The 14,408-nt window shown below is 43.5% G+C and overlaps 1 protein-coding gene and 1 long non-coding RNA gene across 4 annotated transcripts in view; both read left to right on the top strand.

Annotated features, from left to right (window-relative positions):
• Nucleotides 1-13,524, top strand: part of LOC112414200 (uncharacterized) — a 246,005-nt gene extending 232,481 nt beyond the window's left edge. The window contains exon 4 of the long non-coding RNA XR_003006105.1: nt 12,722-13,524. This is a non-coding gene — a long non-coding RNA (uncharacterized LOC112414200). The remainder of the gene's footprint in view (nt 1-12,721) is intronic.
• A 17-nt stretch (nt 13,525-13,541) lies between these two features.
• ITGA4 (integrin subunit alpha 4) overlaps nt 13,542-14,408 on the top strand; it is an 80,887-nt gene continuing 80,020 nt past the window's right edge. For all 3 annotated transcript variants that reach the window (XM_024766449.1, XM_024766459.1, XM_024766469.1), the window contains exons 1-2: nt 13,542-13,881; nt 14,205-14,326. In XM_024766449.1, the coding sequence (XP_024622217.1) occupies nt 13,685-13,881; nt 14,205-14,326 (319 nt within the window). In that variant the 5' untranslated portion in view covers nt 13,542-13,684. The remainder of the gene's footprint in view (nt 13,882-14,204; nt 14,327-14,408) is intronic.

The raw sequence follows: 14,408 nt of genomic DNA, 5'->3' as shown, positions 1-14,408 counted from the left end.
CAAAACTCAGCCCACTCTCAAACACTTGGCCAAACTACCTGGGTGGCTGAGCTCCCTTAAAATGTCAAGAACCTCTGATAGTCTCAGAGTCTGACCTCTATAACCCAACAACAGAATTCCATGCCGATCACTCAGCCCAGCACAGGGGCAGCGCTACTGGGAAGATTTAGCATCTGACAACATGGCCTGGTGTATTATGTTGAAGAGCAACCATGTCCTTAGCTGCCTTCATTCTTCCCCTGCTGAGCCCAAGACTTGGCCTTCCTGTGTATACCCTCTTGCTTCCCCTCCTGTTCCAATACAGCTGTGTTCTCCATGTGAGGTTTACAAGCACTAAGGTTTATATATCCATCATCTCCTTCGAAGAACCAACTCCTTCTAAATTTGAAGAGGCTGAGGTAGCCAGAACTGGGGGCAGTGAAGTTGTTTGTAGGGAGTGGTCATCGTCAGTTGCCATCCCTAGAGGAGCAGAAAGGGAACTAAAAGTTAGAACTAAGGCTGGTAGAGTCGAGACTTGAGAGAGGGCTTGCTGTCTGGTATTGGGTTGGCCCAAAAGTTTGTTCGGGTTTTTCCGTAAGATGTTACGGAACCCAACCCAATAGTAACCAGGGAGAAAGAAAATGAGGCCTATGCTGGTGGAAAAAGTGGGTAGGGAATTGAGGAAACCAGCCATATGGAAAAAGCAACATTCAGTGGGAGCCGTCCTCTTGGTCATCTGAGACATGACATGTCCCTGGTTCTCTCACCTCTCTGATGATTCCTTCATAGACCGATCGTGGCTTGCTTTTCATCTGCGTGACCCCAAACTTTGGTATCCTTCAAGATTCTTTCAAAGCTCTGTTTTATTCTCTTTACATATGCTCTCCATTGTCCATCTTTATATTAATGATGCTACCGAAATAATATCTGTAGCATAAGTGTCTCTCCTGAGCCCCAAAATTGTCTATCTAGTTGTCTCTAGAACACATTCACTTGGATGTCTCTCAGAAAATTCAGATTCAGCACAACCACCCCTGCTGTGATTATCTTCCCATCCGAAAGGCTCCCCTCCTTCACACTTTATCACAATGGATGGCAGCACCCAGTCGCCCCAGAACTGTGACACCGTGCTCAATTCCTCCCTTGCCCTCGCCTCCATTCCTTCCTCTTTAGCCTTTTAAGATTTAATTCAGGCTCTTGGCATTTCTCTCCTATTTTAATACATCAGTCATTTGACTAAACTATCTGCATCTGATTTCCTATCACTCCAATCTCTCTAGGCATATTATGGTATTGCATAAAATATTTTTCTGAATGTAGCAACAATTCATACTACTTAACATGACAATGAGGTTTCCACGATCTAAACCCTGACTACCTCTTCTGCATCTTTTCCTACCACTCCCTGCTCTATGCCACATGCCTAACGTTCCCTAACTGTACCACGTAACTTCATGCAGTCCTATTGTGCCACCAACCCATCCATTGCACTTTAAAAAAATGTAGTTCTTTATTTGTTTCATGGTAATCTCATGTGTATCTACTGTAATTTCCTGGAGCGTGGCAACCTGTCTTAATTATGTTTATTTTTGTAGCTCTGAGCACAGTGCCTGACAGAGAGTAGGTGTCAGTAAATATTCACTGAGAGAATGAATATACAGGCATGGGATGAGTTCAAGGAAAACAGGGAACTTGTCTGTAGTTTACTTGTTGATGCCTAAAGTTTATCGTGACCAATCCAGGTTTAAAATGAGACTGGACAGCATTCCAGCATGGACTGCTGAAGGAAGGATATCAGAGTCATTCTTGTGATGGGGGAACCTGAGAGGAAGCAGATCTCCTAAGATATGGGCACTGACAAGTGGTCAGGGAGGTTCCAAAAGAAGAAGGCAGATTTTATCTGTGAACAGACATCTGAGTTACAAATACAGAGGAACATAAAAGAACAAGAAGGCTTACCCTCAGACAAATGTTTCTCTTTTCACTTCAATTCCCATTTAGGAGACCTTTTGATGTTGTTTACAAGCCACACTACCATCTCACTTCAAACAATATCCCTAGCCTGTGTACATCTCTTGTCTCTTTTTGCTGAGTTCTCTCTTGTGAAAAACAAGGAATTCCCCTAAATTCAATTGAAAAGCTGTTCGGAAGTCCTTTCAGTGAAAGACTATCTAATGAAGTTATGAAATCTGGGATTTTTTCTTTTAAGACAGTTCTCCTGGCTTAAAAAAAATAGACATGCAGGACTTTGCCTGCAGCTTCCCATGTACTCAGGGGTCACTGGTGTGAAATAAAGTTCCTATTTTGTGGCAAGACAAGAAAAATTTAAACATGAAGGTTCTTCTCTGCCGTTTGGCTGCCTGTCTACCTCCATCCATCGTGCATTGTGCGTTGACCAGGCCTCTCCCATTGGCGGGAATGCATACTCAGCCATAAAGAGCAACATTCTCCCAGAAGCAACAAGACAACTCCTTGGAAGATAGCATTCCTTCTTGATCTTGTAGGGGGTCACATGACCCACCACGATGGTACTTAGATATGGATCATGTAAACTGTCAATAATACCTCATCGATATACAGCCCCCTGTCTCAAAAAACTTATATAGGGGCTTCCCTGGTGGCACAGTGGTTACGAATCCGCCTGCCAATGCAGGGGACACGGGTTCAAGCCATGTGCCGCGGAACAACTAAGTCCGTGTGCCCCAGCTACTGAGCCTGTGCTCTAGAGCCCACGAGCCACAACTACTGAGCCTGCGAGCCACAACTACTGAAGCCCGTGCGCCTAGAGCCCGTGCACCACAACGAAGAGTAGCCCCCGCTCGCCACAACTAAAGAAAAGCGCATGCGCAGCATCGAAGACCCAATGCAGCCCAAACTAAACAAATAAAATACATAAATTTATAAAAAAAAAAACTTATATAAACTGTGTCTTGACTTCTAGCCGGCGGAACAGTCCTCAGAGCTTTCTGAGATGCTCTTCCCGGGTTATAATCCTCATATTTGGCTCGAATAAAAATTTCCAATTCTTTCTTTAAAAAAAAATAGTCTGATGCTATCGACAGTGTGGTTTAGAATGAGAGTCTGTTATGAGGGCAGTGGAAAAGGTTTATCCTGCCCCACCCTCGTTCTGCTCTATTGTTTTTATTTTATTAACTGCCTGAAGGACTCCAAGTTGCTAAAATGTCCATTGGCAGCAACTGCTGTCAATATGGACATTGATCCCAAAGCAAGGATTCTTTTCAGTCAAGCCGCTAAAATTTCATTTGACTCAATGAAGATTTTTCGGTGAAGCTATGAAAGTGTTTCTGCCCATTTCCTAAACCGTTCCTAGTTGGAAACTGAATTGGATTTCGTAAAGATTTATGAACACTTCCAAAATCACTTAACGGCTGAAAGCCATATAGTAACTTTTTCCACGTCTGAATAGAAGGCGAGGCCTGTAGAAGTGACAGCTGTAGAAGAGCAATGTGATAAGATTTTGGATCGTTCCCACCCAGACCTTGCTCTGTCTACTGCAGGGCCCATGTCCACTGCCCCTAATGAATTATGCAAGCTTGCTGAAGCCTTGGAGTGCAGTCTTTATGCTATTAACTTACTGGAGTTCAATTAAATGTTAGTATAGCCCACCCCTAATTATTGGCAGTAACGATTACCCCGTTGTTACAAGGGATAATTATGTCTTAAGTGCCAATAACCTGAAAATTATTCTGAATGAAGGTTGAAATAGATTCAGTTTTACATTTATACCTGAACGTAGGTAGGTCAGGTACTCCAGGAATTATTTTTAATAAAGTCTCATTATTAAGATCTGACTTCCATGGATCTAGAAAATCGTTCTCTTCAATTTCATTCCTTCAGCCTCATTTCCGATTCCTGACCCTTATTGTACATGAAAAGCACTAGGCTAGGCAGGGTCGCTTCTCAAAACTGCCTTGACAGAGAGAGTGGTTCAGAGTCTGCTTTCCTAAGGCGTCCTTAGTTTACAAGGAAAACAAGGGGAAAGTTGTGAATCTGAAATCAACTAAGCTAGGAATTAAACAAGTAAGTACTGCCAACATTTAAAGGCAAGGTTTCTTGGTGGAATCAGGGATGATTACTCAGAGTAGACTCTTTTTCAGATGTCTTTAGATACTGAGCTTCTCCTCTGTATACACAGATAGCATAGGCACTGGGGTATGTTGGAAAGAAATACTTTTAAAAAAATAGTACATTTGAATTGCAGACCAGTCCTTGAATTCTATCTCAGTCACTTAATACTGTAACACCCTCCCCGGGCAATCTCCACATCTTTAAGATGTTAAAGCCAGTCGAGACAAGCCATACATGCTTCCGCTCTGTTCACAGCAATTGCCCAGGACCATTTGGACCTGCTCCTGTTTTGTCAGTCTGCCTGTTTCCTGAACCTTAGCTCTGCTTTCTTTCTTCCCCACTTCTGTTCTTTGGTTAAATGGATTCATCTTGGTTTCTCTAACTCAGACTTTAAGAAGGTCTTTCTATTTTTTGCCCAATTCTGTTCCCAGAGACCCAAGCCCTGGCACCCATTCTGACAGCAGTCTTTCTAGACAAGCCAATCCAGTTTCCTTGGAAGGGAATATGAAAGGGTCAGGAATGTAGTCCCTCACCTTGAGCAAGCCCTTAACGCTTTGGAAGCCATTGCCTCACCTCTAAATGAAATAAATCATCCTACCTAACAGTATTTTAAATGAAATAAATTATTCTAAAATGAAATAAATCATTCTACCTAACAGTATTTTCTTCTAAGGATCAATAAACTTAGAGTATGTAAACCTATAATATAAAGTATTTAAGTAGTCAGGAATGAGCCTTGGTAAAATAACATTACCTCCTACTTAACTGGTATGTATTCTAGGCAGCAGAGTAGTGACTGCAATTTTTAGTCAAGATGCTTTAGGTATAATTAAAGCTGGCATCTCAGTACTTTGTACTGGTAATAAAACATCAACTGGGATTGACTAAACTCACAGAGTAATGTGAACTACATGTGACTTACAGTACTACTAGGTTTTAAAAATCAGCTAGGTTAGATTTCAGATAGTAATTTTCAATCTGTCCTCCCTGAAGAATCAGTAATAATCTTTACCCAGTCGTGGCCAAGAAAATTCTTGCTGGCATGGTCAATGCTGTTTCTTATCTGTTCTTTGACCTGCTTCCTGTACATCCTTTACCTCCATGCCCTGGTTTGTACTTGTATCACATTAATAGGACCTGAGGTGCACTTCCTTTTAGAAGACAGTTCATTCTAGAACCTATTTACAAAACAGAAATTGAGTCACACATGTAGAAAACAAACTTATGGTTACCAAGGGGGAAACTGTTAGCAGAAACTAACACAATGTTGTAAATCAACTATACTCTAATAAAAAAAATTAATTGAAAAAAAGTTCATTCTAAATACGGAGACTTCTCAGTTTTTCACTCAAAGCCCAATCTCTAATAACAGAGGTTCCAGTGTTTTCCAATTACACTGCAAAATCATTTTAGTCAGGTCTGTACTACTCCAGGAATGCTCTGTCTTTGCGGTTCTCCCTGTCCCTGAGGTCTGTCTGTGATCTGTCTAGACTTTTGACATTTCATCTCTGAGTTTTGCAGTACTGCTCTTACTTGCTCACTTATAGATGAGAAGAAGAAATTCCAGATTAAGCCTCTGAGGAAAATCATGTCCCCATGGGGTTTTATTTTTGCTTTTGGTTTTGAATTAAAAAATGTAGTCTTGGCTACCATGTTGCATTATTTCCTTTTGCGCCATACAAGCTTTATTGATAATTACTTCACATCTACTTTAGCACAGCTTGGAAAATGTACTTTGTAAATTGTAAAGACCCACACAAGCACAATTTACTTTTTGCTCATTTATCAGAAGACACATATATGAGTTAAACTTCTCTATTTGCATATACTTAACTAAGCCAGCATATGATAAGATAAATGATAGATAAGATATCCAATTATAGACATTGACATATAGACATGTAGAGTTGACATTTATTCAAGATTCATATTTTTCTCCTTGCAGTTGCTCATCTCACCTTTTTGAAAAGAATTAGCAACTGAATTGAATGCCCTTCACCTGCCTATTTGTCTGTGTGTGCTTTTTGATTCCTACTGCAGGCTCTGTAAGAACAGTATTCTCTGGTAACTTAAAACAATAACATTTGGAGAGTGGAAAACTTTAGTGACAATCTAAGTGAACCTTTTCAGTTTAATAAAATAGCTAGCTCTAGTGGGAAGGAGCCGCATAGCACAGGGAGATCAGCTCACTGCTTTGTGACCACCTAGAGGGGTGGGATAGGGAGGATGGGAGGGAGGCTCAAGAGGGAGGGGATGTGGGGATATATGTATGCATATGGCTGATTCACTTTGTTGTACAACAGAAACTGACACAGCATTGTGAAGCAATTATACTCCAATAGAGATGGATTAAAAAGAAAGCTGTAAAAATATAAGGGCAGTTCCATTATCAGTTTCATGTCTCCTAAATCCCTGTATGGTTTCTAAAACTGGTTTTTAAAAAGCTTACTGACTTTTACGTGAAGCATTGAAAAGAGTAAGACCATCCTTTGGCCAGTAATAAAAAATATGGGTCTGAGATTTTTTTTTTCACTTTCATCTACAATTCTGATGAGTTCCTTATGAACAGCATGTGGTTTTAAAACCAAAATAGTTCTTTAAGTTTCTGTAAACAGAGGGAATTTGCTTTATCGGGTCAATATACTGTGCAACTGTTATAAACAAAGCTTTTCAGTGTGCTCCAAAAATAGAATATCCAAGCTGTCTGCTGACTTCCAATGCATAGATGTGAGGTAGAGCTGAAATTATTTTTGTATTTGTAGTATTATTCATTACGTTTTACTAATCCAAATTATAATTATTTTCCCAAAGTTTCTTTGGGATTTTAAGTAATTCAGGGAACTTTGGTGCATTAAATTATTTCTCTTATTTTGCACTATTGTCCTTACAAAGTGGTGTAGCCTCTTTCCACTGTTTACATTCCTCCTATTTACTGATGATATTTTAGTTTCTGATGTTTTCTTATCTCTTTTATCTAGTCTACAAAGACTAATCTCTGTGTTCCCCCAGCTTGCTCTGATTTTTTTAAAAAAACAAAACAAAACAAAAGAAACATAAGTGTAAGATTAAACTAAATTTATTTCTTTTAGTCCCCCAACAAAACCTTTTGCTATTCTGAAAGCATCACAATTGCATTATATAGCTTTTGCTATATTCACAACATATTTTGTAAGTTGCTTTGAAATTGTTTTCTGGTTTGAGGTCTGCATGTGTTGTCTATCTAAATTAAATTGGCAGATTTATCTATCTATCTAGATTGCCAGCTATTCAAGAATAAGAGCACATCTTTAATTTCTTGTATCCTCAGAGTACTTGGGATATGTGTACATAAACGTTTGTTGTGTGATAAAACTTTACCCATGATTAATCAATTTTACACTCTTTATTTACCATGTCCTTTTCTGAAGTGCCTAGGAACTCGGTTTTTCAAGATGAGTTCATGCGTATGAAAGGCTTCAGATAAGACGCTGTTGTATAGCCCTTTTACATGGACTCTAACCTCTGATAATAGAAGAGAGTGATGCTGTAAACTGTGTGTCTTGTGAACCTTTGAGATCTTGCATGGACCAGTTGTTAAATCATTCCAGTGTACAAATCCAATCTTCCAGATCAGATTACTTATGAGATAGAATGTTGTCACATAATAACTATGTGCTCTGAGGGGGAATGGTTTTATACCAGGTCCTTTATACACTGTAACAAGAGAAGCAGTTGTTTCTTCTTCTGAACTGAAGCATGAAATAGACTTAGTTTAAGAAGTTATAAAGTATCAGTAGTTTCAGGAGTTGTAAAAAAGACTGATAAAAAATGAAATTTCTCAAAATTGTCCTTCTATTCCAGAAAAATTGCCCCGAATAATCCAGCCAGAAGAAACTTGTCTGTTGAATTTCTCTGTTAGGCACCATTTTGTATGGTATTTGGTACCTACTGGCTCAAATAGTTATTTCTTGATCTGTTAATTTCCCAAACTAAAGGGAACATTTCCAGAGGGAAGGAAAAATAGGCTATGTTTGGGATGGGTTGAAAGAAAGTTTGAGGCCCAGCATGGAGGGTATTAGGCCCCAGGCAAGAAATTCTAATTTAATTGGGTTGAATTGGGGGAGGAGCCATTAAGGGTCTCTGAAAGGGAAATGATGTATTCATAGTTGTAGAAAAAAGCATCTGCTTGTGTATGTCAATGTACTGAAAAGTGACAAGGGGATAAAAGTATCAAGAGGAAAAGAATCCCAAATCTGTCTGCCATGTTATGCATAACATCTCTCAGTTATACATAATAAGTGTTCAATAAATATTTGTTGAATGAGTGAATAAATAAACAGAAGCAAATAGAGACAGAAAATGCCTTTTATTAACTTAAACAACCTTCCACATGAGTCACTGGCACTGAACTCAGATTTCTATACAGAGTTTATTTCCGTTGGTAGTTTATTTCTATACAAATTGCATCATTAACGATGATGATACGAGAAGAAAAGAAGGATGAAGGAGAAAGGGCTACTATTTTTTTCAGTATTGATTATGTTCTAAGTACTGCATTAAAGTGCATTATCCACATTCACTCGTTTTCCCAGCCAACCAGAGAAAACTTAAGAGATTAAAAACCAAGCTTGAGTAACACTAACAAACCGTGTATGGTTTTGATTGGCAGTTGTGGCCAATGCTGTCGATGCCTCCCGCCCCTTGGGCCACCTGAGCTCCCAGAGCTCCCCCGCCCAGTACAGTTTCCGAAGGTTGGCAGCTTCCCTGCTCAGGTGCCTGTGTCCCTCATCTCCCACTGAGGACTCCTCTGGCATTTGGGCACGTGCTGGCCTGTGAACAGGTGCAACCTGTAAGTGTGGCAAGGTTAGCCCTCCACCAGTAGAGCGTGAGTCCTTGGATAAATGCCCCAGTCTCTAGGTCTTCCAGGGTTGGGGATTCTGAGGTATGTTTTACACAGTTTCTCAGCAGATTTCAGAACTCTTATAATGAGGAGAAGCACTATTTCATGTTTTTTTTAAAAAGGAACCTGGTCGTTTATATTTATATTCAAGCATCAGGAAATTTGGACTGATATTACCTATCAGGATAAAAGAGCTTTTTGCTTCATGTTGGGAACCTTACTACTGTGAAAAAAATTATCTCCTATGTCGTAGCTCAGATCCCCCAAGAGCAGACCTTGAGACATGCACTTGGAAGCAGCTGTTTTGCTTGTGGAAAGGGAATGCTTTAGAAGGTTGGGTTACAGGGAGGCAGGAAGAGGTCACAAGTATATTCTTTATGCATCACTAATTGTTTTACATGTTACATGCTTTACTTCGGTAATTTAAAAAGATCTATTAAAGAAAACATAAAAAAGCGTTTTAAAAAAATCTTAAAAACGACTTGCTAGACATGTCTATGGATGTTCCACTAATATCTCAGACTCATCTCTAGAACCCAGCCAGCATTACCCAAACACATTCTTCTCTCCCTCCCTATTCCAACTTTTCTTCTCTGGTTGCTTTTTCTTTTCTTTTTCTCAAGGCATATCATATCTCTCCTTATAAATTATAAGCTGATTAAGAGTAAGACCCATGTTTTATAGTATATCTTTGAATCTGCCAAAGGACACATCCATAATGCATGAACATAGACTTATAAATATCCAGATTTCTTTCAGTTCGTGACATTAGTGATGTTAAAAGTCCAAATCATACAAGGGCCATTCAAAATACTGACTGCACACCTGCTGTTGGTCAGGTAGCTTATCAGGTGCTGGAGATAGAGTGGTGAATAACGTAACAACACAACATGTGTTCTGCCCTTGTGCTCTAGAGAGGAAGACAAAATGAAAAGGTAAAGACACCTGTGACTATACATTAAAGAGCTATGAAGAGAATGAACAGGATGCTCTGCAATATGGTGACGTACTTTAAGTGGACGGGCAGGAAAATCATCTGTGAGAAGAAGATCTTTCAACTGAGACTGAAGAAAGAGAGGAATCATGTGAGAAGTCAGAGGCTGTGCGTTCAGGCAGAGGGAACAATATGGGCAAGGGCACAGAGAGTGAAAAAAACCTTGATGCACTTAAGGAAAGCCAGTGTGAGCTGGCAGTGTAGTCAGAGGCCAGATCAAAGAGGCCAGTCCTTGGAGGCCATGTTAAGTGTGGTTTGTACTAGAAGAGCATGGGAAACTATTTAACGGATTTAAGCAGGGACTTCCCTGGTGGTCCAGTAGTAAAGAATCCACCTTTAATGCAGGGGATGCGGGTTTGATCCCTGGTCAGGGAATTAAGATCCCACATACCGCAGGGCAACTAAGCCTGCGAGCCACAACTACTGAGCTCACGCACCTCAACTAGAGCTCATGTAAAACTACAGAGGCCGTGGGCCCTGGAGCCTGAGCACCACAACTAGAGAGAAGCCCACGCACCACAATGAAGAGCCTGTGTGCTGCAACGAAAGATCCCCCGTGCCGCAACTAAGACGCGACACGGCCAAAATAAATAAATAAATAATAAGTCTAAAAAAAAAAAAAGGATTTAAGCAAGGGAGTGGCCTGCATGATTTGATTTAGAATTCTAAAAATTCACTTTAGCTTCTATGTAGAAAATCGATGATGTGGGGATGGGATGAATAGGGAGATCAGGTCTTGGATTACTGAACAGCTCAGATGAGATTACTGTACTTGAAAGAGGGTAGTAGCAGGGCAGAAGAAGCTCATCAAACCGATGAGCTGGAGATATATTCTGAAGGTCGATCAATAGAACTTAATTACTGATGGATTAGATGTGGGGAATAGAGAGAGGGGACTCAGAATTACTTTCCAAGTTTCTGGTCTGAACAACCGGGCAGATGGAGTGCTGTTTTTGGGAAAGAAAGATTGAGTGGAGGAATAGTTGAGATACAGGTCAGAATTCAGTGTTAGACGTGTTACGTGCGCCATGCCCAGTAGACATCCAAGTAGAGATGTCAGGTAGGCAGTAAAACATATGGGTCTGGAGCTGAGAAGAGAGGTCCAGGCCGGAGACACGAACTGGGGAATCATGGTGGTATTTAGCGGGATTATTTAGTTGGTACTTAAAGATACAGGAAATCGGTTAGAGCTCTTAAGAAGGAGAGAAAGAGAAGGAAAGAGAGCTCAGAATGGAGCCGTAGGCCTTTCCGACACTTAGGGTGGAGGGAAAGAAGCCAGCAAAGGAAACTCGGAGTGGCCAGATAGAAAGGAGGGAAGGGCTCACAAAGTGTCATGAAAAGAGAGCCTTTCAAGGAGAAATGCTCATTCTTGATAACAGCTGAGAAATTGGGTGAGCCCATATTAGAATCCTCTCTACTGGGGAGGACTTCTTACCAAGGATAGAAATCACTTGTATTTTGTCTTTTATTTGAGACCTTAACGCATCTCCTAGCACACAGTGGGCACTTGAAACATATTAATCAAATGACACATTAATTGAATGACTGAATATTTTGGTTCAGTTGAGAGTGAGTGATAGGCATGAGAAGTTTAAAGAAGTCTTTCTGTTCTCCTGCCTACATGCTCTTCACCCCCCACCTGATTCTCACTCTTGCCTGCAAAAGTAATTGATTGGGGTTATAGCAGTATCTTCAGGCTCTGTAATGGCAATGTTAAATACCCTTTATTTCTCCCAATTTAGGAAACATGGACTGTTCTCTAAGCCTTGGAGGAAGAAAACTCAGGGCTACCATAGTGTATGAGATCATAAAGGGTGGCTGTTTCTGCAAGTGTAGTGAAGTCATAACCATAATGACCATCACAGAAATTAGGTCCTGCCCTATGAAGTGCTCTACTGGCCACTCTCCTCTTAGTTATCCCGTGAAAGAATTGTGTTGAGTGGATTTCATTGTATAAGATTCTGGTGAAAGGAGGGAAAGAAAGAGGTAGGGGTTCAGATCAGTGGCTCTGACGCTGCCAGTGCCTGGAGGGTGTGTGAGGGCTTCTGAAACCCGCAGCTGATCCAGACCAGTTCTCCAACAGCCTCCTGTTAGCTCCAGCAATAAACACTCCTAGCCTGGCTTAGGAGGTTCACAGCGTGTCCCTGCCTCCCTACTCAGCCTCATATTGTACGATCCTGTGTGGGAGCCGCTAACTGCTCTAGCCAAGACCACCTCTTCTCCTCTGCCTGGCCCTGCTCGCCCTGTCCCGCATCCCTCCTCTCAAAGTGCTTAGCCTAACAACCCTCCTTGTCCTTCAACTCTGTCACTAAAGCATCCAGAACTTTCTCTAGTTAGTAAATGTTTGTCTACCACTTGGCTGAAAATTTTCCTGAAAGCTTCTCCTGCCTTGTTCACCGTGGCATCCCGTGGACCTAGCAAAGTGCCTGCGCAATGAATATGCTGAGTGAGTGAACAAGTATTTTAGTTACGTGTCTGCCTTTACAACTTCAGAGGTGCTATTTCAGTATGGTTTTAACGCACATGCGCACACACATACCATTTGATGAATGCTGTTTCTTTCTCTCTCTTTTTCCATACAGTAATAATTAATAACTGTACCTGCATCTCCTGCAAATACCGGCCTAATTATCTATGGCTGTCTCTGGTTGCTCTAGAAAGAAACCTGAGGCACACGTGGATTAATTAGGACGAGAATCAAACCCAGTTCAGGTGTGTTGTGCTGTGGGTCCCCAGCGCATTTTCAGAGGCTCATTATGATGTCTGACTCTTGACCTCAGCTGGGTCTAAGCCCTGATGGCAGGTGTATCCGGTGGAACTGAGTGGATGCGTGGAAAGGGGGAGCATCAAGAACCGGAGGGAGGAATCCGTTGAAGTGAGGTAAGTCACAGTGCTTCCTTAACCCAGACTCGCCCTTGGACTCAGCAACAACCTAAACTGCCCGCCTGTGCCTTTCAGCTCGAGCCACTGCTCCTCAAGCAAGCAGCCCGGACCTAAGAGGAAGTATGGGGAGGAAGGAAGTGGGCATAGAAGGGTGCAGGGTTCTGAGTCTTGAAGTGATATACCATAACGTCTTTATCGGGCGCCTTCAGGGAGTGCGCTTTGTGTTTAATTTGTGGCTCCGCAGTGGTTGCTTATGCCCCCAAAATCAGGTCTACCGCTTAACTATCAACGAAAGATCAGGACAGTTCCCCGGCGCAGTCCCTCCCGGCGCCCAGGTTTGTGGCCGGCCTTTGGGCCACTCCGGGCAGGCCGAGGAGCCTCTGCGTTCATAGTGGGGCGCGCGCGGGTCGGATTGGGGTCACGCCGCTAACATCTAGGCCTCAATCACGGATAAAAGGCGAAGCCCCGGACCCCTTCCGGCTCCACTCTTGCAGTCCCGGGAGCCCAGAGTCATCCCGTGCTCCGGGACTAAGAGGCCCCGGCCTGGACGCGCGTTCTGCGCAGCCAAGGTCCCCTAGCGCCCCCTACAGTCTCACGCGCGGGGAGACGGCATCGGGTCCTGCGCCTCCGCACTGCGCCCGGGACCCCACCCAGCGGCCCGCGCCCCGGGACCACGTGAGCACCGCACCTCCAGACTGCAGAAACGTACCCCCCGTTCCTCCCGCCCGCCCGCCTGCCGGCGCCGGACACGCTGAGCCTCTTCTCTTGGGGCGTTCTTCCCCTTGGCCGACCGTCTCATCCCGCGCAACTTTGGGACGGACAGTGGCCGTTTGGTGTTGAATGTTCCCCTCGGAGAGCGCATGGCTGCGGAAGCGAGGTGCGGGCCGGGCCCGCGAGGGGCCGCCGTATGGGAGGCGGTGATGCTACTGCTGTGCTTGGGAGTCCCGACCGGGCGCCCCTACAACGTGGACACCGAGAGCGCAATGGTTTACAAGGGCCCCGCCGACACCCTGTTCGGCTACTCGGTGGTGCTGCACAGCCACGGGGCGAACCGATGGTGAGTGGGGTCGGAGGCGGCGCCCTCGGTATCTCAGAGCGGCGAGCGAAAGGCGCCTCAGGGATTCCCTGCCCGGTTCAAACTTTCCTCCCTCCGCGGGAGGCAGGAGGGGAACCCTGCGACGGCCAGCTCGCTAGAGAAATGCTCGGGAAACTAACTTATCTTGGGGTGGCAGCACCCGGGGTGCGTTCTGGCGCCAGGCCCTGGAGTTTGGGGTGGCGGGTTGGGTGCGCGGAGTGGTGGGCGGAGGAGTCCGTGAAGACCCGGAGTTCAGTGGGCAGCACGGCTCACGTCTGCGCGCACGTGCCCATTGCTCCCTTTAGGCTCGTAGTCGGGGCGCCCACGGCCAGCTGGCTCGCCAACACTTCAGTGGTCAATCCTGGGGCGATTTACAGATGCAGGATTGGAAAGAACCCAGAGCGGACGTGCGAACAGCTCCAACTGGGTGAGTTGTACCTGGGGCCGGGAGCTAATGACCCACTCCCCCCAACAGACACACACACACACACACACACACACACACACAC

This window comes from Neophocaena asiaeorientalis, unplaced genomic scaffold, assembly GCF_003031525.2.
Source record: "Neophocaena asiaeorientalis asiaeorientalis breed wild unplaced genomic scaffold, Neophocaena_asiaeorientalis_V1.1 scaffold113, whole genome shotgun sequence".
NCBI classification, from domain to species: Eukaryota; Metazoa; Chordata; class Mammalia; order Artiodactyla; family Phocoenidae; genus Neophocaena; species Neophocaena asiaeorientalis.
The sequence above is the reverse complement of the archived record's forward strand: the minus strand, read 5'-3'. Positions and strand labels throughout refer to the sequence as shown.